The sequence below is a fragment of the Gavia stellata genome, chromosome 21, assembly GCF_030936135.1.
Source record: "Gavia stellata isolate bGavSte3 chromosome 21, bGavSte3.hap2, whole genome shotgun sequence".
In the NCBI taxonomy this organism is placed as follows: domain Eukaryota; kingdom Metazoa; phylum Chordata; class Aves; order Gaviiformes; family Gaviidae; genus Gavia; species Gavia stellata.
The window spans coordinates 5,135,227-5,162,880 of record NC_082614.1 but is presented as its reverse complement, the minus strand read 5'-3'; the positions used below and the strand labels follow the sequence as shown (position 1 = coordinate 5,162,880).

Below are 27,654 nucleotides of genomic sequence, written 5' to 3'. Positions count from 1 at the left end.
TTATGCAAAGAAGGCATGGCAAAATACAGCCACAGTCAATAGGATGATGCCATTGATATTCACAACATTTCTCCAAAGTGGCACTTCGCTTGTGTCAGTCAGTTTCTTCTTCAGTGCTTCCTCTTCCTCCTTGCTCAGTTTGGGTCCTTTTTGTTGATCTAAGCCACAGAACCAGTTGTACGCCTTCTTACAGCATCCTGGTTCTTCTCCACTTTCCTCGTTAACTGGAAGGAATAACACACTGGTCATGAAATGTAAGCATGGACCACTGCATGCACTAGAAGATCTCCGTGACTGAGGACATTCCTATATTTAATACAGTAGCTCTGATTTATGGTCTTTGTTACATGGGAACATTTCAGTACAAGGCAGTACGAGAATCAAGTTAATACTGAGTATGATTATTGTGTTTTCACAGCTCACCTGGAAAAAGAGTGATTTTCTACATGTTGCAAGAGAGCCTTTTGCAGAAGACACTTGCACCTTTTGCAGCCTAGAGACTTGGTCTGGTATTGGAGAAGCAAACCATGCTGCAAAGCTTAAACTCCATTTTTTCAATACTGTCTACACTTTTAATTAAAAGACAAATAAATGAATTTGAGGGTACTTATGAAAAGGAACTTGGCAGCAGAACCAGAAACCCAGCAAAGAGAGCAGGTGGTTTTGCCCAGATGGATGTCTGGCAATTCGCTTTCGTGGTGCCTTGCACCACATCCTTACTCCTTCAATCCTGGCTACTACCCACTGTTTCCAAGCAAATTCATGTTGTTTCATTCCAAATGCTAGAGTCGCACACAGTTCTGCCAATGCACACTGCCTCTGACCTAAAGCATCTCCATTGGTTTAGTCCTAGAAATGCCACCTAGCTACCTAAAGAACACGATTTTCTCCCTTCAAATTCACTTCACTTCTGACTTACACTGAGCTTGATAGATTGGTAAAAGGCAGCTTACTAGCCTTTTAAATATGTGGGGTTTGAGGTTTTGTTGTTGGGGGGGAGGGAGTGTGTCTTTGAATATCAAGCATGTTAATGTTTCTTCAGGAATGAAATAGAGATTCTCAAATATATCGATGAAATCTATAGATATTCAACAGTTACCTGATTCCTCATCCTTTTCATCAGCTTTGTCCTGCTCCTCATCTGCATCAAGATCAATACGTTCTTCTTTGCTGTTCCGCAAAGACCAGCACAAGCGGTAAAGCTGCCATGAAACAAAATGAGTTTATAAATCTACAGCCTTACTACACAGAGACAAATCAGTCTGGCCAGCACATGAACAAGCTATAAGACCATGGCATCCCAAATGTCTGTTAAGTCAACGTTTAAGATTATTAGGAGTCGATTTATTAGGAGACAATTTGTGACAGATAAATGAAGACTATTTCCTGTTGGAATGGGAGACGGACCCGGAGTAACGATGAAGTCTCAATATGAGTATGGTCGTTCTGCCCTTTATTCAAGCTTACAGAGTATATATAGACAGATGCCAAGAACACGTGTCCGCAACAGTTGTATGATTGGCTTACAGCCTCTGTTCACACGCCAAGGTGGCAAGTGTGATTGGTACTTCTCCTCTTCGCGGATGTAGTTCCTTCTTCTTGTTTACCATTCCACTGTCTCTTATCGCAAGAGGCTTTCAAGGACAGTTAACAGTTTCCTCTGAGCCTTCCCCCTCATCAGAGACTGGGTTGCTCACAGGAATCAGATCGTGTCCCTTGTTACTAAGCCATTCCTCCACAATTTCCTTGGCTTTCTTACAAGGACTATATGATGTGGGTAGCTGAATTGTCAGGAGGTAATATACCAAGTACCAGTGTTTAAAACTAGCAGTTGCATCGAGTTCCATTTCTTGAGGAGCAGGACTGCAGTAATACTCACATGTACATCAGGAATGGGCTTAGTCATGAAGGAGACTCCCAGGATGACAATGGCGGAAACCGCAAAAAGAATCATTGCAAAGTAAAGGTAGTGAATCCCACAGATGATGTATGGGCAGTTGGAAGGGGTCACACAGTTGCCAGTTCCATAGGCAAACTCTGCAATCATTCTACCGAGTCCAGCTAGCAGCCCAACCATCAGGCCCCAGAAGGCACCCTGCAGACAAAGCAACAGGAATTATCAAAATGGGTCATTTCAGGCATGGAAATAAGCTCTAAGCTCTGAATAGTTGCTGGAGGAAACATGGAGGTAGTTATGTGTTACGTTGGCTTTGGCTCATGGGTTTTAACCCAGATACTTTCAGTGACCATATTTACAGCTCAGTGTATTAATACAACTGAAAGGAAAAATGACCAGCAGCTCAGAGAAGGAATATGGAGAACATCTTATCCAGCTCATTTCTCAAAGTTCATCCAACTCCACACAATACTCTCCTTACACAGGACAGGCTCTAGCCACAGACTACACATACCAAGGGTTGTTCTCATAGTCCAAAGTATAAAAGATGCACAGGTATATCTGGGCACAAATTGAAATATGGGAATTTCTGTTTAAACATAAATATATTTCTTTTTTACTGTAAGGGTGATTGAAACAGGTTACCTAGAGACATTGTGGAGTGTCCATCCCTGGAGATAGTCAAAACCCAACTGGACAGGACCTGAGCATCCTGCTGTTATTACCCCCCTAGTTGCACTAGTCCAGTGCCTTCCAATCTCAACCATTCTGTGAGTTTGTGAAGTCAAAAAACTAATTATGATAACACAAATTTCTAATACCTGATTAAAAAATATTCTAGGTTTAATGCTGAGTTTAAGAACAGAACAGTTTTAATTATCCAGTGGTCAAAGTCACAAAAATGTTTTGAAGTAGGACAAGTTAGTTAATTCCATTTCTAGCAGAAAGAAGAATGATTCTGAGCAAGAAATATTGATAAATCTTATAAGTAATTACAATATCAGAATTTATCTTATGCAAGGCTCCAATTCTCAGAAGCTTTGATGCTTATCTCCCCTATTTACCCAAATTTAAAGTATGTGGTGTACCCAAACCCCCGAGGATTATGCTGAATTCTTACTCAGGTGAAATTTCAGCTAAAGCCAATGACAGATTTCCACGAAGGACACAAAGATTTAATCCATTTGTGAGGTTTAGCCATATTGGGATGGGAAATGGAACAACCCTTGTGTGTGAAACAGGCTTTTCTTGGATATACACACAAATAACCACTGAACTGGTCTTGAGAGAAAATAGTGAGAAAAAGTTCGAGCCATATTCAAAAACCTTGTCTCTAGGCTTTCTCATTGAACTCATCTCTCATTGAACTCATCCTCCTTGGAGCCAACCTGAGCAATAGGCAAGTATTGTTATTCCTAGTATTATAGAAAAGAAACTGAATTCCTGAGTACTGAGTTTTCAGAATATGTGGGACTCCAGTTACCATGGTCCCATCAAAGCATGTGACAGACCTCATGCCTTCTGAGTTACTTACAAAGGCTTAAGTACAATATGTCTCAGTTCACTGCTCTACGAATCAAAATCAGTGATTCCCAGACTGGGTCCTAAAAGCAATGGGAAACAATGCATGAAACAACAGCATGTTTGTTTAAAAGAGTGTTGACAAAATATGTAGTGGTCAAGAGGAAGGTGAAAGGTGATGTTTGGTAAAGCAGTTTGGTGACCAATATCCTAAAAGATTACTTTCAAATATGTCTCCATAAATCCTCCATTTGACGCACTTCTTGGCAAAGTGATAGATAACCTAAGTTTCAGGGCTATCTAGGAATTCCTAGGTGACTGTTTATTTATTAGATTAGCAAAGAACTTTTTCAAACTCATCTCTGAAACCTCAGGCCCTGGGGTATGGAAACACAGAATACCTGGGCTGTAGTAGGATCAAAATAAACAGGAAGAAGTTGCTAATGAAAGACAACAAAACAAAAACATTGCCCTAATGCCTAAAGGAACATGCAGCATACCTGTTTGCTAATTTGTACTTACCTGCTCATTGACCCGCTTGCAGAAGACAGCAAGCAGGAAGACAGCAGCAATGGGAGGTCCCAGGTAGCTAGTGATTGACTGAATATAATCAAAGAGCTGCCCACTTTGAGCTGACTGCACCACAGGAACCCAGGCAATGCTGACGCCAATTAAAAGTAACATAAATGCCCTGTAAACATAGCCAGATATTCAATTAGCCACCTGCTTAGAAGCATCTATCAGAAAGAAAAAAACAGCAATTAATCAATAATTTAAATGTCCATTTTGTATTTCAACCAGCAAAATCAATGATAACGGCCAATTACCATTGAACAAACAAAAGAAATCCAAGTTGGATATTGTGTCTGTCAAATATCCGTCAGCATACAGCTAAGCATGCAATCAAAACATAGAAAATCACTTTTTTCCTTTGTTTGTTATGTCTAGAGACAAATCAATAGCAGATCAACTAGAAGAACTAGTTCATTGATGCTGTAGTATGGTGTAGCATAACGCCCATGAAGATATTTTAAAATAGTTCCCTTCAAATAGCATTAGGAATTGTTGAGAATTAGCTTAGCTACTTCATGCACCACTGTCAATTAAAGGAGAAGTAAGGTCTTTTTTTTTCCCCGGAAGGAAAGCGTACGGTGGGACAGCCTGTCTGGCCACAGGAGGCCACTGCTGCACTGGCCGCACACCGCGAGCAGGTCTTCACCCGGGCACTTGGTGCGGGTTTTGGAGGCTGCAGCCTGTAATGCATCGAGTGCTCCCTGTGTTTGTAGGGCTGGGGAAGACTCGGCTGCGCTTACCTTCCAGCTAGCATAAGCTCTTTCTCAGATGGTCGTGATCGAATTTTGGTGTAGATGTCCATAGTGAACAAAGTACTAGCACTGTTAAAAATGGAAGTCAGGGAGCTCATAAGGGAGGCCAACATGACTGACAACATCAGACCCCGCAGACCTGAAATACAGAGATATGTGAACTGGATTGAGCATTCTGTGAAGAGTCTCAGTACGTGGCACCATCCGTAGTGCTTGTCTGACCCTTTCAAGTCAGCCAGCTATGAGTGTGTCTGGCGTATTTATGCGCCACTGCCTGCCTGATGCTCCCTTGCAGTGCAAGAAGAGTAATGTCTGCTGAGCTTTGGATAAGCTATTTACAGCAGTCACAAGGCAACTCTTGAGCTTTTAGAACATGGGTACTTCTTTTGTGAATGCTGTCTGATTAGATGATGAAATAAAAAGAAGAAAAAAAACTAAGCAGACTTTCCCCAACGGTTATACAAATAATTTCTCTTGTTTGCAGGCGAGTGCTCACTTGCTTGCAGTGTATTTGTAAGCCAGTTGTTTGGCAAAAAAAAGTTTCTTCTACTGTTTGAAAATCAGAGTAAGCTGCTTTTCCAGATGGCATAATCTAGTCAACACAGTATGGGGCAGTACTGTAGTATTTTAATAATACTATGTACAACAGTTATGATACGATGGGGAAGTATTAAAGATACTGGGGAAGTACCATGGTCTGTATAAAATCATAATCTGTCTTTCTAGCCTTATGAACCAGCTCTGTGGTTTTCTGCAGAAATTTATCTTCTATATATGTTATCCTCTCCAGAGTGGTGCCTTATTCTCTCATTGAACAGGTGTCCTATGGGACAGTGTGCACAGACAATATTTTCTCCTCCCACCTCAGTGGGTTTAGCAGAAGGACTGCAGGTGTATGCCTCCAACTCAGAAATCCTGGGAGAGACAGCCTTTTATAAATCATTGGCAAAGCAGGTTATTTTTTACCTTCACAGAAAGAGAGCTCAATTACCATTTCATCACCCAGTACTTGCCAGCTGAGAGCTGACACTGTCAGTGTGCAGCTATTCTGCACCTACAGCTACAACTAATGCAGACTACCCCCTTTGTACGTAGTTCTAACAAGAATCTTTGAACTAAATCTGGGACTTGGGCTCCCTCTATCACCTGTTTTTACAGTCTGGCAGCCTCGCCTTTCCTAAAACAAACAAATACAGACAGTGTCTTACCATCTGGCATAAGCTCCACTACCATTTTTGGATAAGCAATATTTGTACAGCCAACTGCGGTGCCACAGTACTGCTGGCAGACTTCAGGCACAACACAGGCCACCACATCTGAGGAGAGGAAAATGAGACAGCATTAGACAAGGTCATATAAACAACAAATAGCTCCCAAATTAGTAGAGCTGCTAAAATTTATCTCTGTGTTGAACCACTGGCTTGATATGCTTGATATCATCCTTGGTCTGCCGGCAAGGAGGAAGGTGATTCTAAGCCTCTAGCCTTCCTTTCCGCTCTAAAAGAATACTGAAAAGTACTGCAGGTCAAAAAAAAAAAAAAAATCGGCATTAATTTGTCAGACCAGGACTGAACAACGCAAGGAGAGCAAGTAGAAAAACAAGCAGAGGAACACAAAGACCCCTTCCTCCAACCTGACCATCTCTCCTCTGCCTGCTGTTGAACACACTGATGGTTAGAGACAAGGGAGATTGGCATTTCCCCCACACTGCACTCGGGACTGTCTTTGCCCAAGATACTGCTGTCTGTGACTGCTGACCCTCTTCCTCTGATTGCCAGCAGAGTATCAGTCCTGGACAGCATTTTCAACTCGTTCAGCCAGAGCGGGGCTGTAACAAACACCCAACTGGGGAGGGACACTGGACTTTCTCTCCCCTAAAGCAGACAGCAATAGCACTGGCAGAAATCTGGGATCAGGGAAAAGAGGAACACCTGTGGCTTCTTACAGTGTGGTTAGTTTTTGTGCATACATGTGCCTGGACAATTTGGATGACAGGATGACAATCTAACAGGTATTTTGGAAGGGACAGAGAATAGGAAATTGAGAGAGATTGGCAATGAAAGATAAGCAGCAAGAAGAAATTTGCATTTCTGTATACAAATGCATACCTGTATACAAAATTCGGCTGATCATTCCAGGCATCACTATGATAAACATGGGCAAGAGTTTCAGGTATCCACACATGACACAACCAGCCTTCACATGGGACATGTTCTTGCCAGAGAGACATCTTTGGACAATAACCTGTTAATGAGACATGGCAAGCATGCATGACTCAACCAAGGATAGCATTTCCACAAGCACACCATGCCAAGTTCCAGATACAAGGTACTTCTTAACCTCTGTCATGGTGGAAGAGCCTATTTACCGTTTCTGTCACTAGCAAAAATAAAAACAACATGAAAATCAAAGGATATATTTGAAGTAAGTCGTGGAAAATATCATTTATCCAGTGCATGTTTAAGAGGTAAGATGACTTCTCACAAAATGTTCTTAAAGCAGATAGACTAAAAAGCCAAAAAGGAGTAAAATATTTACCTGAGCAATAGATACAGTTACATTGGGGGTTTTGTTCATTTGTTTACAAATTGTGAAGACTATCTTTCTCACAATTCAGAATGCAGATAGATCACTTGCTAGAGATTGGACACATTCACACGTCGCAGTTGCAGGAGCACACTTTCCTCTACTCAGGTCAGTGTGATCTCCCGGGCAAACTGGAGAGTAGGTTTAGGGAGAAGCAAGGAGGACTGGGGAAGAGGCTCCAGGCTGAAAGACCTGACATATAAAGACCACCCTCCCAAGACTGTGCATGCAAAGATGAAAGCCGCACAAATAGGAAACAAACTAGTATTACTGCATGGGGAATCATACCTAGACCCAGTCTAACAAAGATTGTTTGATGCATGGTTTCCTAAGTAAATGTTCACATTACAACCTCTCTGCGTTTCTACACATGGTCACACACAAAAAATGAGAAAGGAATTATACACAGGATCTGCTGGGCACAGTGTATAAGAAAAATTCAAATTCATTTTCTCTTATGTGGGAGGGGTTTAGAAACCAGAAACTGAAAAGTCGCTGACCAGTCTTGAAATAACTCCCATTTCTGTGACCCAGCTTTGAATTACGGTGGCAGAAGAGCACCCCTAGATCACATTAGACTGCAGAGTTTTGTGTTCAGCATTTCCAAGGCACATGGCTTCCCCATTACCTGATCCGTGCACCAGTACCACAAAGCAATGATGCTCAAACCAAAGACAAGCCCTGGCCACGGTAGATCTCCAGTGACAGCATCTCGGAAGATGTGAAAGGAATCCTTCCGAGGAGTGTAGCATTCTGCATTAATCGTAGTATTCCCATAGGAGATATTGGATGGAATGGCTTCCATGTACTTCTGCATGAAAGCATCATACCCTCCTACTTCAGAAAATGCTGAAAAATAGAAAGTAGAAGTAGCGATAAAGTATTTAATACTGAAATCTCAAATAGAGCTAGAGAGTGTGAGGAGAAAAACTTCCTTAATATGGATGTAAAAACACCCTACCCAGCATACATCAACTTTTTCAGAAAACAGCACACAGTGTTTTGTAAGTATTCACACTAGCTAAGTACCAAAGTGACCTTTTTTTTTTTAGGTTTCCATATAGCTCGCAAATGCCATTTTAGGCTCCGCTGTCTCAACATCTCTTATACATGCTTTGCCAAGAAGTGAAATGAAGATACATTATTTCCACACGCTGTTAACCTAGGGAGAACCTAAGGCAGGGTCATACCAGGTTAGGTCAGTCTGAAGTTATTTCTGTTGTAACAATGGTGGAATATTTTAATTTCAGTGAAAGGCCTAGCTAGAGGAAAAACAAGCGCTGAGTAACTAGAAGGATGAGGAAAGGACACTACAAATTCACAGAATCTTATCACTACTTCTTTCTTATGATCCCTTCCTATTAATTCTGTTCAACAGCATGATTTCTGTTTTAAAATGCATATGGTCTTCTGGACATACACACTGTCCTATTCATAAACATTCAGTTCATATTTCTTATCCATCTGGCAATATGACGACATCCATAGATGAGCTACAAGGCTTACTTAAAATGTTTATGTTTGGGTTGTTTTAACACAAGCTAGCAGCTAGAAACAAGTTAAAAACATGCAATGTGACCAACAGCTCTTCACTTCAAATCAGAAATTTTCATGCATTAGCATCTGAATATCTATGGAATTATAATCTTAAAACAAGATAGACTCTGAACTTCTCAAGTGTATCATCACCACCTGCAAACAACTCTGCTTTTACCTCATTAGCCATCACAAGTCCTGTTCTGTCATGGGATGCTATATATTACCTTACACATTCACCTGTGCTCTGCAGATGGAGTGCTCTCAGTGACTAAAGGCCTTGGCAATATGCCTATTTTTTGGCAACATGCCTATTTTCTTCCCTGATAATAGGTATATGAACTGAAAACTGCTGGTTAAGATAACAGAGTTCCACACTGCAGGATCCATTTCCATAGCCACTGTGGGATTTGTGGTTGAACATTCTGGTTTAATTAATCTGATTTACTTACCAAATCCCATGAGAATGAAGGATCCCACTACCATGATAAATGTTTGTAAGGTGTCTGTGTAAATCACAGCTGCAAGGCCACCTAATGGCAAAGAAAAGTCAAGACAAATAGGTTAGCCCCTGTGCAAATGCCTCAGTGGAAATTGTTTTTTATTTTTTACTTTTCTCACCACCTCTCTCTTTCAAACAAAGATCTCTGTAAATAACTCCCCTTTCAGGTTTTCATTTCTCCTGTCTTACCCACCTCCCCTCTTCTCTTTATCCTGGCTCCCCTATCTTCTTTGATTTTTCAGACTGCTCTGCAAACTCACCTGTGATGGTGTAAAGAGCAGTAATAGCAAGCAGGATGATTATGGCCAAATAAAGATTCAGCCCTATGGCCAGCTGTATAAATACAGCTCCAGAGAATATGTCTGCCTATAAAAGAAAAAAATGATAGAATAAGCAATGTTTAAATTCATGATGATGGCATATTACACATTCATGATGAGAGTACTGAAATACACAACTCCACCCCTTACAGTACTGCACACACACCAAAAAAAAAAATCAAATTAAAATAGAGGCCATTTTACTACAACTGCCAGTCTCCTCTCAGTGCTGAGGTGCTTTCAGTACAAGAGTGGTAACACTTCTCAAAGAATTCCCGGGTCTTTTTCAATGGATCGTTTTAGATAGACACAGAGTCACCTCACTACTCTGTCCTTACATACTGAGAGATAGTTTAATAACAAATTAGTTAAACCTCAGGTTACGCTTGCTGCTATGTGCAGGGATGGACTCTGTGACACCTCCAAGACACGGCATGGTTCTCTTCATTTCATGCTACTCTATAAGTCTCTTACTTTTTCTTTACTGCTTGCATACATGTGGTATAGCTAGTCTTGCTGGTTCAGGACAAATGGTGATTAAAGGCAAACATCTTATATTATCTCTATTTTTAAGTTCCTGTCAGAATAATTGACATCAGTTGGCTAACAGAAGAGACCTTTAGCTCTTGTGTAAGAGAGGAATTGTTCAGGTTTCAGAGTAACACTCTGGGATTTTAATCACATTAAATCAGTTCCTGGTTTAGAGGTAATTTGCATCAATGTTATTTATCCAAGTTTTCAATCAGAATAATCTACCCCAGTGCACTTGTAATGCATTACTGTAAATTATGCTTTCATTAGAGGTTTGCATCTGTACCTATCCTTGCTCTGGGGCATCCAGTTCATGGGCTCATCTCCAATCCCACCTGCATGCCTCCTTTCTGTATACCACAACACCCGTACGAGGGCTCTGTACAGGGAGTCCTACCCACATTTAACACTACAAGTCCTACTGGCATTCGGCAAGCTCAGGAACTGCAAAATGCTGCAGGGACTGCCCATATGCAGGGTCTGAGAAACGAAGCTAGACAATATTACACGTGCCCTGGGGTATAAAGCCTGCACACACAATTACTGCAGGGCAGCTGCTAGGTGGCAGCTTGCTGGAGGAGCAGGAGGATCCACAGGCCAGGCTGCGGGACAACCGGAGCCTGTGGTCACAGAACAGGCACTTGCACTGCTTCTGTCCACGGCTAGGCTGAGGGAAGGCAGGGCAGATACACTAATAAGCAGTTATGCAGTCTGGCTAGCTGGGAGATGCCGGATGAAGAAACCCGCTTCATTCCAGAGACACTGAAACCGAGACTGCACGGTATGATCTCACCCTTAGTTCACTCTGGAGAATGAGGAAGAGGTACGGACCTCTGCAGCAAGAAGTCCTCCAACCCTACTGCCCTGACATGCAGAAAACAACTGTGAGCAGAGTGTGAATCACAGCAGAGGTCCCACTCCCAAAACTCTGCCTCTGGAGCACCTTGAAATTATTTGATTTCTTATAGGTTTTAGTTTGGAACTGGGAACCAGGACTTTTAGCTCTTATCGCCAGTGGCTGTTAGACCATATCCTTTGTCCCTTCTCTCTATGGTAACATTTTTTTCCTATCTTTTCACACACTGATCAACTTATGTCCCAGATCTTTCTTTCGTTGTTCTTGGCTTTAGTTTAGCCTACATATCATTAAATATTAATGGTCCTAAAATGACCCCCAGAAAGAAATGTATAGTTAATTATTTAGCATCCTGAGCAATTTATCAGCTTCTTCGAATTGCTGAGTTACCTTCCAACTTCACTGCTCCTCCTTCCCAATTAGATTATTGCCTTCCAGTATTTCCTTGTTTCTCCGTTTATACTCTTTTATGGACACTATTTAATCTTTATTTTATCTCTGAATAGAGTAAATCTTTCTTTTACATTACAAGCTATCTCTCCAAAGCCACATACAGATCATGCAGGAACAACTGGCAGAACACATGCCAATTGAGTGAACCCAGCTGCAATGTTAATGTGGGAGTCGGGGCAGTGGCACTTTACCCGCTACGCCATGCAGTCCTAAGAGGAGGTTATCCTTCTCCCTCCTCTTCCCCCTGGTAAGCCTATGCCCATATATTTACTACTGAAATTATGCACAATGAATGTCAAGAAAATGCTGTAGCACATTTAGAAATTCCAGTTTACAATTTCTGATTTCTTCAAAAGCGTTCAGGTCTTAATCCCCTTTTGTCTTGTCATAATTTAGTCAATTACTCTCCATCAAGATTTTACTTTTACTAGGCCATTTTCTTTGGTATAATGTCCAATATCAGCAACACTGGTGGCTAGCAAGCCCCTGAAAGCTGCTATAGGCATTCCTCACAAAGCACTGCATGCTCAGGAAGCATGTACATGTGAGGCACCTGTGCATCGGAAATCCTTTGGGCTCAAAGATCACGTGTGTCCTGATCCCAAAGATCAACACCTTGCAGCATGGCCTTGTCTGACAAGGTTGATTAGCCACAAAACAAGGTAAGAAGTCAACAAAAAATACACAGAAAATGTGCAGGAAAAGAGAAATGGTAACGACCTTGTACAGAGGTGTGCAAAGGGAATCTGATTGTCACATGGTGGTGGGCACTGTGCCAGAAAGAGCATGCCAGGAGTGACACGACCTGACGTATTACATTGTTCACTGGAAAGCACCGTAATAATTATTAAGAACATTAGATAATATTTTAACACATCAAGGAAGCAGCACATGAAATAACTGCTGCAGAAACAAGATGCCACCCTTCTACAAGGATAAGCAGCAATGACTATCGTTGCCAGTCAAACTGACAGTTGTGACTGCCCATTAAGGGCAGGGCAGAAACCCATCCTTCTATATCAAATCTCAGTAAGCCCCAAAGATCACAAAAGAGCGTTTGCAAAGGCAGCAGTCAAGGAAGTAAAATGCAAATCTCCAAGCCAGCTATGGCATGGATTGTCAACACATGGGTATGTTTGGATATACAACGTGCCTCTGGGAACAGAGACCTGTGCTAGCTTCACAGAGCACACCTATCTCTACACGGCACAAAGAAGTTAGCTATGGTCCAGGATGGAACAGCCCTTCCCTTTCTGCTTCTGGAGCTGGTTCATCTGGAGACAATTTGGGCATGGTGTTGCATACCGTGGTATAGAAAAACCTACTCTGACAGTACCTGAAACCTCCAAGAACTTTGACTGTTCTGCCTATCCTGAAGAAGATATGGCAAGTAAATCAGACCTGGGTAAATCCTGCCCTATCGAATATAGTGACATAGGACACAGTGACATAAGTGCAGAAGACACGTTTGTATACTACAGAAATCTGAGCCACATTTGTACATGGGACAGACACTGTCAGAGTTGTTCTGGGCAGATGGGGGAAACGAGAAATGATTAGAGGAACTTGTGCACCAGATTTTTCCCCTGGATAGCACAGAGACCCAGCTCCATGGCAACTCCCCACACACATCTGGAATAATTGGGTTGATGGGAAGCTGGGATGGGCCACTGGTAGAGTGGGGCCCAGCTAATCTGCTGCTGTATGGGTCTCTTGACTATTGCTTTGCTCCATAATAAGACAGGACCACAAGAGCAGAAGAGGGTGCTTCAGCCTCATGACTACACTGGAAGCTTAAATGGAGAACCTGTCTTGCCTGGAAGCAAGATACTCCAACTGAAACGGGGTGAAATCCCATTACCAGATCCTTAGGCATGATAGAGGCTGGAAATAAATTCAGAACCTATGCAACACCTTGATAGGCTCATTACAAACCTGTTGCAGAATAGGACTGTGAGTCATCTGACTCTAAGTGTTTCTCAGCAGCTAGAGCTGCCAGAACTCTGTCATACCTGCGATTTCTGATTGTGGTAGTTAAGCACAACAGCAGCAAATTAACTAATCCTTTTGAAATATATGGAAATCCAACTCTGAAGCCAGCTCCACAGTACCAACCTGTTTAATTTATAACCTTTCTAAGGATCAGTTATCGTGAAGATGTGAGAATGAGAGCAAAAGGCCAATCTTTTAGCTTAAATTGCACTATTATCACTCAGCTCCCATTCAGAGGGCAAAGAGTAATCTGCCATGGCAACCTCTGCAAAACAACAGTTTGAGGTATGCCTGAACTGTGGACTTCTTTAGAGGCTTGGTAGTTTCAAGATATATGGAAAATACCAGCTCCCTTCACTACTTCACAGAAACACAACCACTTACTTAATAAACATTAACTTCATAGCACCTTAAACTTTATACCAACTACTTGCCCACTAAAAGAATCTCTCCTCTTCCCTCCTTTCACCTCAGCTGTTATAATTTCCCTCCTTTGCATTTCCCCACTCCCTTATTTTCTAATTCCTATTATTTGCTTTTTCTCCATAGCACTCTTGCTCTTCTCCCTCGTTTATATTACAGATGGCATGTTCACCAGAGGATGCTGAAACAGGTAAATACGAAGTTTGGGGACAAAAATTCCTGCCACATGTTTCACGGATCCCTAGGATAATAGACAGTAATACAATACAAGTTTCCCTCCGCTCTGACTTGTTCTAGAGGACAGCATAAGTAGAAGTAAATCTTAAAACATAAAAAAGAATGAGAAAGCACCACAAGCATCAAGAGACATTGCCAGGAAGGAAGAAACTTGGATTGCAGAACAGATCTGGATACAAAATCTCACTAGACAGAATAAAGAAAACAAAATCATATTTTTACAGTCCTCAATTCAACCAAGGGCTCCATATCAGAAACAATTGACCAACTGTGTGAGCAATATTGTAAATGGGAGTTTCTTTTCTTTAGATCAGTGTAGGATGGAAGAAATGCTGTAGAAGTTTTACTTACTGAGATCTTTGTGAAAATATACAGGATCAGAGAAAGGACTGACAGGTAGACCTGAATCCGTTTCCCACCAAAACGCTTCTTCAGATACTCTGGCATTGTCACCACCTGCAGGGGGGTAGATCAGGTTTCAGATACTGGGGAACAGATCCAAAGCAAATTAGAGGAAGTTTTTTGCTACTCAGATACTGTAAGAGTGGAGCGCAAAGGGAAGGGAGCTGGAAATGCAGTTGCAAGGAAGAGCAGCTCCAGGAATCAAAGGAGAACAAGGAGAGAGTACCAAGTACTTCTTGGCTCAGGTCTCAGAACAGAGAATCCTCACTTTTCAAATATATACAGACATAATACAGTACAGTTCTAGCATGCTCTGATCTTGTGCCATTCATAATGGCTTTACAATATTCAAGACCTGATCTGCAAACATGAGCAGCAGAGAAAAGCATAACATACTGTTTTGACTTACCCCAGCTTTGACGTAGATGGGTACAAACAGCCATCCTAGGACAACCACAAATATCAGAGCCTGCAGCCAAGACAAGATCAGCTGAATTAGCCTCCTCTCTATAGACAGCACTCCTGAAGACCATTTGTCAGACCCAATAGTAGCTAGAGACCATTGAAACCACATAAACCTGGGTATTGCGGGGTGGGGGGGAGGAGGAACTGCTCTGTCCTTTGATTTACACTTGAAAATTTTGGAATGAAATCTTGGCCAAAAAATTTGTCAGATATTGTGCAGCCTGGATTTCATGCTAGATGTCCCAGAGAAGCTCACATGATAATAATACATTTTCTAGAAAAACAGCTGATTTCTGCTCACAGGATTGCCCTATAGTATCAAAGCACCACTCCACCAGCAGCACCAGAATATCCTATCCCTCTTCCGAGCAAGCCCAGGGAGCCTGGTTTAACAATGGTTAAGATGCAACCAGCCCATAAGACTACCATTTCTGGGAAATATTAAGGAAGGTGAAGTCTGCCACCTGAGACCTATTTGCTAGCATCTTGATCCCAGAGCCACTAATGCAGGATACTGTCCGACTCAGAATCAGGTACGCTGCAATGGTATGTTGTGACATCTGCAAATAGAGGCACTGGGGAGAGTAGCCCTTCTTTTGATTATTATTTTGATCATTAACTGCCTTCTGCACTGGATCTCTGTGAGATGGCCAAGTGGTTAACAACAATCTCACATACTGTACAGGATGTACCACATGCATTTTGTAAAATACTTTGTATCTCCACATTACCATTTCATAATATATTTTGTGTTACTGTGTGTATTTTGTGAACTATAGATCTTACTTTATTGCATTGCCAGAGTCTTCTGACTTAAATGGCTAGCAAATGCTGTCTGATATAGCACTGTACATATTTAAATTGATCAATATAGGACAAAACCCTACTCTCAGAGCTGCAATCTGTATTTATTCTGTCCACAGGGCTTAGAGGGCTTTTTTAACTGTATCTTTTAAGTTCTGTCCTTAGATCAAAACCATAAGATGGACAAGAAATACTGGGTCAGCTTCTGCTGTCATACTAATACAAATTAGAAATAATTTCAGTGGAATAATAGTGATACACAAGGATGATAACCATCAAACTTAGTATTTCTTTCAAGAGGAGAATCAGATTATACAGTCAAGAGCAGTATTTCCACTATGTCTATTAACCCGTACACCAGTCCCACTATGTCATAAGTAATGAACTGTTGTGTATCTGCTCAAATGCACACATGCATCATTGCTTCTTCCTAAACAACAATTGTTGTACACTGTGTATTGATATTAGTCCACAGAGAATCTCCCAGCAATGAAGTGTTAGAGGTGGATATGTTTGAAGAAGGATATGGGTCCTAGAGATTTGAATACCACGAAATTTCAAGCAATGCCTGTTCTGTTTTGTTTTGCTTACTTTTGGTACAAAGAGAAGGGGAATCAGGTTTGTTACAGGACTAGTGTAATCAAATAGAGGAAGATGACAGATTAACTGTGCACGTCTCAGAGAGTTCATTTTAGCCTTTATCCTTCTCCTTAATATTTATATCATAAGAATACTTGACTATTTGCAGCAACCATCTATTGGCTAAGGAAAAATCCAGATCCCTCAGGATGGTATGCTTCTTTCACTGTGCAGAATTAAATGCAAGGAAAGTATCGACCTATGTACGCTCGTTAAGTCCTTTGTGTCATGGTACAATCCCTTCCGTGAAGGTGAATTAAGCAGAATAAGGGCATTATTATCCACACCCACAGAGCTTGAGAATACCAGGAAATGGACTGAGTTAGCTCATATGAATCCTCGTGTTGTTGCAGCTAACACTACTCCCGGTACCCCAAGTAGTTCATTTAAAGTCAGCTTGGATATCTCTACCCTGTACTGCACACACATAATTAAGCACACACATAATTAGAGGAAGGAGAAAGTAAAGAGAAAAAGATTTTTGGAATGCAGGTGCTTGTGAAGGATGCCCAAAATTTTTTTATAGCCTGTGAAGAAATCAAAGCCCTTTCAATAATTCCTACATAGCAAAATGCTGTAAAAAATACTATGGATTACAAAACTGATAAATTCTTCCCAACATCCTGCAGTCTGAAAGTGTTCTTTATAAATACTTTAAAAGTAATCAAAAGATATGTATAAAGAAGAGAATCCACAAATTTATTTGGTACAAATGCTCTCTAAAAAGCCTCATTCAACAGAAAAAGGTCATCTTCTTCCAGTGGCTTGGACAAGGACCAAGGAGGGTGAGCTAAATAGTAGATTACATTGGCACTTACTCGTCTGTACAGAAAACAAGTGTTGCCAAGCACAAACATCAACAGTCCTAAATTATTAGGCAATGTTATTCTGATTAACCTCTGCAGATAATCCTGATGTCACAAATATGTTCACTTAAATGCGTGCTACTTACATTCCATTCATATCCTCCGATGGCAATTCCTCCAGCTGCTGCTGTTCCTGCTATTCCCACAAAATGTCCACTGCCAATGTTACTGGCAAACAGAGAAGCACCAATCTGGAAACAGAAAGAACAATATTTGGCTCTTAGGTCCTGTTCATAGTAACTCGAAAAAAATCATGTTCATTTGGCATTTTGAACTCAGGCCAACTTCCTCGACAACTTTCAAGACCCCCTCTTACTGTTCCCTCTCAAACCTGAGACTTCATATCTGCAACAATGAGAAAGAATAGGATGTTGCATAGAAGATCTTCTAGTTGAGCCTAACAGTTTATTACATGAATATAGATTTTTAAATATTTGCAAAACTTGACTAACTGACATTTGGATGATATCCAAACAATTAGGGAAGACGACTGCAATCTGTCTTGCTAAAGTAGGAGACGGTAAGTGCATACCCACTTGTCAAACTGGCAGTCCCTATTTCATATTCCACAGTCTGTGGAACTGAATGTATCATCGGTGAGAGCTGTACAGACTTTGTACTTGATTCACTTTTAGTCAAAAGATATTCGATTACTGAATTAAATTCTGAAAGCTGTATGGCAGAAATATCTGCTGAGAAAGTGCTTCTGGAAGATACAAACAATAGCAAATCAAGGAGTTATACTTAAGAAGTGCTGGATCTCTAAGACCCACAAATACTGCACTGATGATACAAACAGAACAGCGGGGAGAACACAGGAATTGATGAACAGGGAGAGATTTAAAAAAAGAAAGGTTTATGTTGGATTACAGACAGGCAGGAGCCGTTCACAAAAGACAGATTGTGCCAAAAGATCTAATTCTTCATCAGACAATAGAACACATGAAGATGAAAGGTATGAGCTTCATTTCCTCAAAATGACACCATTAAAGGCAGCAGAAATGCCTAACGATAATTTACAAGGTCAGACGTTGAAGGATGCAGGGTGAGAACTCGAGCATGAAAAAGAGGTTGGATTGGGTATTGTAGGCAGAAGACGTGTGAGCTGGCGTAGTTCCGAGAAGAAAAGAGGCAAGTGAACATTTTTTTATTCACTTCTATTTTTTCTTTATGCCCTCTGAAAGCTACAAAGAAAAAAAGGAAACAGGGTTAAAAATAAAAGAAAAGCATATAGAAAGTGGGCAAAAGAACCTCTGCTGACTAGCTTCTAACGCTCTCACTTGAGGTAGACCTCTCATGTTGAAAGATCCCAAGGTGCTTAAAAATGGCTTTTTAGACATATGAATGCAGGACCTGCATCCAGCACATTCTACTTATGTGGGTTTTCAAGTACAGTTGGTTGGAATATGTTCAGAGTCACCTTACAAAAGGGAGAAATATTCCTTGTCTGCAACTCACTGGGAGATTTTTAGGGTCCTGAAATGTATATAAAGGGAATAGTTACAAACTTCCAGGTCTGCAGTCACTGCAGTAAGTTCTCTGAGTAGCAGTAAAAATTAAGTCAATCTTTCTGAGAGGACAGGGATGATTGCCTGAGATTTGGGAGGATGAAAGGTATTTCATCATAGAAATCCACCTATGAAGATCAGATTTATTCTATAGAGCTATGCCATAGCCAGGCATAGCAACCATGCTCTTCAACTCACAATCCTGAACTCTAATCACAAAATAGATTTTCTTCCCCCATTTTTTATATGCAACATACAAATAAAATTCATTGGAGGATTCCACTCTTTCTTTTCCAAGCTTTCTTTTTTCTCCTTTCCTCAGTTTGATCTCCTGATTTCTGCTAGTCTTTTTGCAGACAAACTGTTCTTTTGCTGTGACAGGAAATTTATGTCTCCAAGTTCACTCAGTTCTGGATTTACTTTTTTTTTTTTTTTTAAACATTTCTAGAAGTCAGTTGTGCCCTACAGAAATGTAACCAGTTTGTCATATGACAGATATTTCTACAGGAATGATAAGTGTTGCAACAAGCATTAGCAAATAGGCCAGAGAGATCACTGGTAGCAAAGAAAACTTTTTCTTCTAACCTCTTCGTGACAGCAACAGTGTTTTCCCAGCAATGATCCTGAAGAAACAAATACCATTTATACCAAGCGTTAGCACTGTTGTCCAGTGCTTTCCCTGGAGATGAATAATTAAACTTAAATCTAGGTTACTAGAAATGGAATCACCAGAAAAGATTAACCACATTAATCTCTGATTTTATTTAATGTGTTTCCTTCCCTGTTTCAAAAGCTTAAAATGTCCTGCAAGCAGATCCAAGTAACAAAAGCAACTAATGAAGAACTTTAAGAACCGACAGCTGTAGTAAGCTTTGGCTCAGAGCCTGAAACCCTGGGACATATTGCAGCATTCATTGTCAATGTTGTGGTCCCAACTTCACCCAGAGTACAATTGTATTGAAAGAAAAATACAAAACCAAACCAAAAAATGCAAAATTACCACCATATTTAGGGCCAGCGCAAGGACAAAACAATGTGACTGCAGATACCACCTTCACTTTCTAAATTTTCTTCTCTGAATTAGGGAACACCCAGTGCAGCAGAACTGCAAGATCAACACATACTAATAATGGATGCAATTTAAAAAATAGGTTTTATTGTTATGTATACCTGGAAAGGTAGAACATGGCTTCATAGCTGGGAAAATGCATATTGCCCTTAAAACTGCAGCGTGGTAAAAGCAAGAGGAATGTTTACCAAATACGCTTGCACCCTGTTAGCTGCTGATGCCAGAGGGGAAAGAGGAATTTCCAATCTGCCACGGCAGTACTTTAAGGATGAGGGAAGAAGGCAGATGGGCTCTGGGGCCAAGCCGTCTTGCTGAAGAACTTACTGCTGCGGTATTTTTGTACTGAAAAGGCTGATGACTGAAATTGTTTGATTTGCCATTGGTAGATGCTGCAGTACACCTATGCATGACCTAAAGAACGCTGGGCTGAAACTGGGCGATGACAGAGGGAAACAATTTTCTAGAAGTGTTAACTGTTCTCAGTGGATGTGTTAGTGAACTGATTTTAAAAACAAAACTAGGAGGAATAGTAAAGAAGGAAGCTGATTGAAAGGAACAAAAGCTGTTAAGAGGGAAAGAGAGGACAAAAAACTGAACTAACCTGAGGCAAATGTGGAACATTAACTCTTTTAAAATCTTTCAAGAGGTCAGGTTTTAACAAGAGTACTCTATTCAGGAAAAGTACCACCGCACTGCAGACAGATGATGATCGCTATTTTTTCCCATGTTATTCATTAACCATTTCACCTTGCTCTTTTCATTAACTTGAGGATGCACTGACAACCCAGCGCTTGCTGTTCCAACTCATAGACAATGTACTTTGCAAATCAGTGACCACTGCAGTGACAGTGTGCAGAATTTACAGCTTATGGCTTTTCTCCCTCCCAGGACCTGCTGATACACACCCTACGCCCCTATCCCAAGCAGACCTTGCCTGTGGCCTTTAGCCCCTTTACAGAGAACAGCAGAGGCTCCCTCACATCAGCGTGGGGTCATGAGCCCTGCCCTGAGGTATTGCTCCTCCCATGGGTCACCTGCAGAAGGTCCTTCTCAGACCCCTCTTCGCTGGACAAATTTCTCATTCCCTTGTTTGAGACCTACTCCTTGACACTGCCCGTGCTTTTCTTTAACTCTTCCCTGCAACATGTGACTTCACCCTGATGGAAGGACATCATTTTTCCTACCTGAGTTTTTTGGGATCACCCTTAGTCACTTTGGAAAAATCAGTACACTGCTTACAATGAAATATTACTGCCACCCTTTCAAGGCTCTGAGACCTAAAGAAAGAAGTGTAGGGGTTTATTCTGCTTTCCCGATTACTCTGCAAATTCTGTGTATTGCATTATTGCCAAATTGAACCACATTTATACAATTCCCAATTCACTAAGCAAAAGAGATGGATATACAGTACACATCAAATGTGCCCCTGCCTTCCAAGAAGCCCAATGGCTGTGGGAACAGCACAGTCACAAGCAGGCTAACCTGACACCTTTCCACCTTTGTCCTCTGAGACAGAAACAACACCTCCCGCCCGGCCAGCTGGAGAATTCTGACTGATTCGGTAGAAATCTGTTTCACTGAACTTTTCCTTTTCCACCAGAGCTTTGCTTTGATTACTTCATTATTATTCTTTTTACTCTGAAAACTATAGATTGCACACTATTTTTTGCATGGAACTTGACAAAAAAAGTTAATTTCTTATTCCACTTTACTTAAGAAAAGGAAATACAAATCTTATTCATAGCAGAGTTGTCTTTCTTGGCTCCTTACAGCAGTGTCAGATTCAGCAAGTGGGGAGAATTCTGAGAATATGTAAAACTTAACTGGATGTAGAGATCAAAAAAATCGTGCCAGTGGTCAGTTCTGATGGCCATGAAAAGAAGCCATGCAGAACTAAAGTAAAAGTCTGGTGTTTTTTTTTTCCTTAATTCTAACCTGTCTCACAAAGATCAACACGTGACAACAAATGAGCTGATTTACATTTCTGTTTAAAGTGTAGTATGTCCTTGGCTCTCCATGCTTCCTACTTACTCTTCAGTAAATCTTTCTAACCACAGCGGGACTTCAGATGCCCAGCAGATACTCTTTGTTATTTTTCCTATTAGCATTTATGCCTCAGGAACAGAGGTGTGTAAGGTAACCCGTAATTTTGTGGAGACAGCTCTGTTTGCAAAACTGAAGAACAAAATTCAAGAGCAAGAAAGCTTCAAAATTGAAGTGGTTTTTTATTACTATTATGATTTTTGTTATTATTGTATTTATATAATATATTGCATTGTTGTATTCTTGTATTTCTATAATATGATGATGTTGTTGTTGTTGTTGTTGTTGTTATTATTAAACCCTGTTAATCCTGTGAGAGTGGCCGCTACCAAAGCTGACTGTTCTCCAGGAACAGATACTTCGTTTCCTACAGTGGTAGAAAGTATTTGGCTGAACCTAACAACTCCTTCATCTAACAAAAGAAGCTGAAGTTCAGTTTGCAAGGCCTACAGTTACAAAGCTGTCACTGTTCTTGAGCTTCTCTATCTTTTTGGAAAAAGCAGAGCTGGTTATGAGTATTTAAGGAGGCATATGTGTCTTTCCTGAAGACATTTCCCTCAAAGCCCACGAGACCAAAACCAGTTCCTTGAAGATTCTTCTCTCAGTTTCTGTAAAAAGACTGTGGAAAGGGCACAGCATTTCATACCCTTATGATTAACCCAGTATGGATTTCAGTTTACGGCAATCAGTGAGAATGTAATTATATACCTTGATCCCCAATTAACTACTGAAACTACTGAGTTGACTCATCCACTGCACAAGGGCAGTGATTTCAGTGAACTAACACAGAAGTGACCTATTACCGCCGCAGAACAGCCAGAAAAGACTAACTGTGGGCTTGGTCCTGCAAAATACTAAGCAACCTTCATGGACTCTGCTGGAGGCAACAATCAGAGCCAAAGTTGGACAGATTTGGCCCAAGATAACTGTCTTGCTCCTACTTTATACATTGAGAAATTGAATCACAATCAGGCAAAGTGACTGACAAACACGCAAAATCCATATCAAAAGTAGGACTAACCTCCAGCCATTGATTGCCAGAGTGAATAGAATCCCTTTCCCAGGGTTGTCAGTAAGAGATCCTAATAAATGCTAATGAGCCTCTTTCCCTGTAGGGTCAGAAAAGCCACTTATAGCTGCCCTGTAGAGCACAGAACATAGCACAACCACTGAAAAATACAATTAGGTTAAGGGAATTAAGTTTATAACAAGTTTGTGGAAGGATTTTTTTTTTTCATTTTTCTCTGTTTCAGAAAGCAATTACACGGCAAGGGTCATTATCCTGAAATCGCAGGGAAGAGATCTGATAAATAAAAGTCCACTTACAAAACAACTTCCCCCACACTGCCTCTCATTTACAGTCTTTGGAAATGTATCTGGGCTTTCCAGAACCATGACGTGGTCCTGACATGGCACAAAAGAAAAGTCAGAGCACAGAAGAAGTAAAAAAATACACACAGCATTAGCTGTTGCAGAACTGAGATCACATCTTTGACTGAACTTTCTATACTTTCATTGGTTTCCTAGTCATTTCAGCCCAGTTTGCACTGGGTGATGGACATCCTATCTACCTGCTAAACTGTTGGAATAGGTGTTTTGGAATCTCTTTTTATCCAAGGCAAACTTTCCAAGGTGGTGCTGCTGACACGGTATTTAGTTTGCGGTTTGAGTGCTTGCCGTTTGTTTATTTTGAGTGATACCAGGAAGAATAGCAATAAGGGTTTATTTTTATGGTGCAGAAAGACACTCCTGGCATTCCAAAGGGAAGGATCGAAGGGGTGGTCTAGGACTCCACTGATGACTAGCACTTCATCCATGCTGCGCTCGCTGAGTTTGGGAAGGAGGGAGAGACGATCCTAGCAGCAACCACTGCGCTGTGGGGTCATCCCTTTTGCCTTCCCACTGGAGGAAGGGAGCTTGCTGAATCTGTTGGTTTTGTGTTGGCAGAGAACTCAGTGTTAGATAATCTTCCCTGGGACTTAGGGGAATCATTAGGAGCTCTCAGTGCCACTGCAGCAAGACAGAAGTTTTTTATGGTGCATATTTCCTGCCTTGCTTCTTCCACCTTCATTTACATCTGCACAAAAGGGCATATTCACCCTTGACAGGCATACAGAATTGCAGAAGGTTAAAACCAGCCCACTGATTAAAGCGACAGTTAAGCAGAGTAATCTGTTCGGGTTTTTTTTTTTCCTCTGCCTAGAATTATGGGATTTATCTTAAAATAACTTGGAAACTTTCTCTTTCCTCAATCTTCCAGTGAAACCTGAATTTTCTTAGATCTGCTATACCAAGTGAGGAAACCTTTCACTGTCATTAGTCTTTAATCTTCTTATGTCATTAAAAAGGCAGTCCCAATCCCTTCTAAAGGCAGACAGCAACTCCCTGAAGCACAAGAAGACTGAAAGATGTGTAGGTATTTCTGCAGCCTACTTTAAGAAAATTCCTAAATTTTTAGACAACAAATATTTACTCTCACTCTGATCCTGTAACTGACTCCATGTGGGTGGAATCTTGAATCAAAAGACTTAACGAAGTGCAAAAACATTTTTGGAGACTGAATGCAAGATCAGGAACGTTGAGGATTTCCATTCAAGCACAAGGAAGCATGTACAACACAAGTAATATAGAAAATGCAGGTTTGTCTAAGATTTCTGCTTTTCCAAGAAGTCACATTAAACAGGCTGTATGGTCAAGATGAAATAGATAATTGTTTCTAATATAATTTCTGCCAGAGGCCTGCTGGATGGCTACAAACATATTTTGTGTCTGTGACTCCTTTTCTCCACCTTGAAAGAGAATGCAAATCCACAAAAGATAAACAATGTAAGTCACAGATAATCTTTAAATAAATTTAAACTATATTTTACCAATAACTTCTCATAATATTTCCAGGATTTTCTCCTTGTACAGACAAGAACCTATTACCAAAAGTGGAAATAATAGAGCAGTATGAGGAGAAATTTCAGTAAATTAATTCTTCTCTGTGATAACCTCAAAATGAGCCAGCTTCTTTGAGTAAAGTGAAAGTAATAAATTCAAAGTATTAAAAAGTTTTAAACTGTGCTGAAAGGCAAATCATTGGATTTGTCTACACTGACATTACCGATGTACCTAGGTTCAAACAAGTTGGTCGCATAATCAAGACAGCTCACAGCTCAACATGGACAACTTCCCCAACACTTTTCCCTGCCTATCATGTGTCTGTTGTCGTGCAGTTTGCCCTGTATCACCAGGGCTAGAGAAAGAGTTTGAAGTGCATCTACACAACATAGCCATCAACAGTACTGGAGAGATACTTAATATTTAAGGATTAGACATAGTCATATGGAAGCGCATGCACATACACACACATATATTTTATATAAACACACAATATATAGCACTCACTGGCCACCAAACCATGCTTCGTCCAGCCAGGAAGAATCCACCTACTGTCCCTCGGTTGGTTGAGTACATAGCCTGGAAAACAAAAAAGAAAGAAACAAAGATTGAATCATATTTTAAGTATAATAGGCAAGCTATACACAGACTAAGAACAAAGAGCTAGAATGGAGGGATGAAATATATGGGGAAAGTAAAGTGGAAAAAATAAACAGAGCGGATAAAAAGAACAAGCTTATAATAAAATAATACAACTGAGCAATGATTCTTGTATCTAGATTACATTAACCATTCAAGCTTCATTGCATCACCTTTTGTTACAGTGCAAAACATTAAAATGTAACCAAAAAAATGATCACTCAGATAAAAGCTCATATGAACACTTCATCAGAGGTGCAATGCCTTTGATTTCAGGCATCAAAAAAGACTGTAAGTTGCAAGTTAAGTAACAGAAAGTGTGCAGCTTTTTTACTCAATACTATCCAGCCCCAGCAAATATCTAAAAAAATCTATTTTCTTGTTGTGATACCAGCATTGTACCCGCTTCTCTCTGAAGTTCAAAAAAAGAAACCAACTAAAATTTCCTTTTCCTTTTCACACACTCATTTTGTATTTGTCAAGGGATGGGCTTTAGAGGGAAGCTTCATCCAATTTTTGTTACTGACCGTGATTCAAATATTGGATTCCCATTGTCTCCTCTGATGGACTTTGATCAGGCAAATAAAGAAAGAAGACAGGAAAATTAGGCAGATCTTTTCTTATGATGCAGAAGAAAGGAAGTAAATACAAAAGATTTACATCTACCAACACACAGCAACTGAATAAGTATTTGTCCAATAAAGAGGACATTGTTGTTGGAAAGAAACGGTTCCAGGAATTACTCAGCACACAATTGCCTGACAAGCCACAGATGAGCCCTTTTTTGTCACAGACCTTTAATACAAAGTTCAACTACAGCAACAGCCAGACTTCCGTGGCAAAAACCCAGCTCCGTCCCGCAAGACAGCAAGGCGTTCAGGCATACTGGGGGCTTCAGATTTTTTGCATCCACTACCACGATGAAGAGGTAAAGAAAAGGTTGTGTCCATTTTGTGTACACCCCAAATTTTTGGTGCTCTTCAAAACATTGCCAGGCTGCTAGAAAGGGAGGTTTGTTTTGCAGCTGACTTCTCTGCGCTGTGAAACGGACCCCGGGATGCTCCTGGCAAGCACAGGATTACTGAAGGACAATGCCTCCTCTCCGCTCGTTAATGGTCAGGTGTTCAGGTGACCAGGAGAGCTTGCCCCAAGGAAACCGAAATTTAGTGACATTCCACTGTTTACAGCTTTGTAGCTCACAGTATTGGCCTATTATCTTCAAACACTTTAGCACTGAGGTTACACCAATAGGATAGTATCTGCCCTTCTCCATCAGCTGTGAAAGCGCTGGGCTTTGTTTTCGGATTAGGCACTGAGTTTTCCCTTGCAGTCCTCAGCACATTCAGCATTGCCTGGGTGGGGGCAGGAGGCACCACTGCGCTTAGACCACGAACATAAAGTCATTGCCATCACTCGCCACCCCTGAAGCTGTTCCTTCTTCATAGTTTCAATGGCACTGCACCCTGTAGTCAAGGTCCTACTGGCAAAAAAAGCCACGATAATGCTGCCCTCAAACGGCACCTACAATCTTGACCCACTTCACTCCTTTGCTGAGAGTGATCTGCAGCCCCCGGTCTGTCACACAGTCACAGCTGCAGTTTTACTGTCAGACCACCATACTGCCCTCCTCGCACATCGACTTCACCTCTGTTCTTCTGCCTGCAGCTCCTTCTGCTCACTATTTCCCATGGCATCACCTCCCACCACCAATTCTCACCGCAGTCCCTGTGCTCCGAGGTGCTAATCCCCAGCTGGTCACCCCTAGCCTGCTTTCTAACAGGGACTCTAGCTGGCCTGATCTTTACTGATCAGTTCTCTCAGCTCTTCCCCACACAAACCTCATAATTCCACCTTCCCCACTAGTTCCATTCATCCACCTAAACGGATGCCTCCCCAGGTCACCATCCCCTCTCCATTAAATGCCCACATTTTCCCAACCACGCATCTATTTACTCTCTCAATTAGGCACCAAAATCTTTATACATTTTCATTTACTGAGACATTTTCCCAGGACTCTATAAACTACCTGCTCATTAAGTAAAAAAAAAATAAAATAAAATCCCAACCTACCCATAGTCCCACTGCCAGGACTACCAAAAAATAGATGACAATAACAGAGATGTCCGCAGCATTGTTGATCCTTATGTTGGATTCCAT

The 27,654-nt window shown here is 41.0% G+C and overlaps 1 protein-coding gene across 1 annotated transcript; it reads right to left on the bottom strand.

Moving 5' to 3' along the window:
• Positions 1-27,654, bottom strand: SLC5A1 (solute carrier family 5 member 1). Its single transcript, XM_009815114.2, has 15 exons — positions 27,568-27,654; positions 25,366-25,437; positions 17,442-17,546; positions 14,991-15,050; positions 14,531-14,635; positions 9,628-9,733; positions 9,318-9,398; positions 7,958-8,178; positions 6,852-6,987; positions 5,952-6,059; positions 4,732-4,882; positions 3,941-4,109; positions 1,880-2,095; positions 1,100-1,202; positions 1-224 (listed from the first exon to the last, which is right to left on the bottom strand). The coding sequence occupies exons 1-15, from the start codon at positions 27,652-27,654 to the stop codon at positions 1-3; spliced, it is 1,944 nt and encodes a 647-aa protein (XP_009813416.1).

Bases quoted from the DNA above. Each gene is read 5' to 3' on its own strand.
- SLC5A1 (XM_009815114.2), bottom strand. From the start codon at position 27,654: ATGGAATCCAACATAAGGATCAACAATGCTGCGGACATCTCTGTTATT. The intron at 8,179-9,317 runs GTAAGTAAATCA...TCTATTTTTCAG, and splicing joins CTTCATTCTCATGGGATTTG to CATTTTCTGAAGTAGGAGGG. The intron at 4,883-5,951 runs GTAAGACACTGT...TCTGTATTTCAG, and splicing joins AGTGGAGCTTATGCCAGATG to GTCTGCGGGGTCTGATGTTG.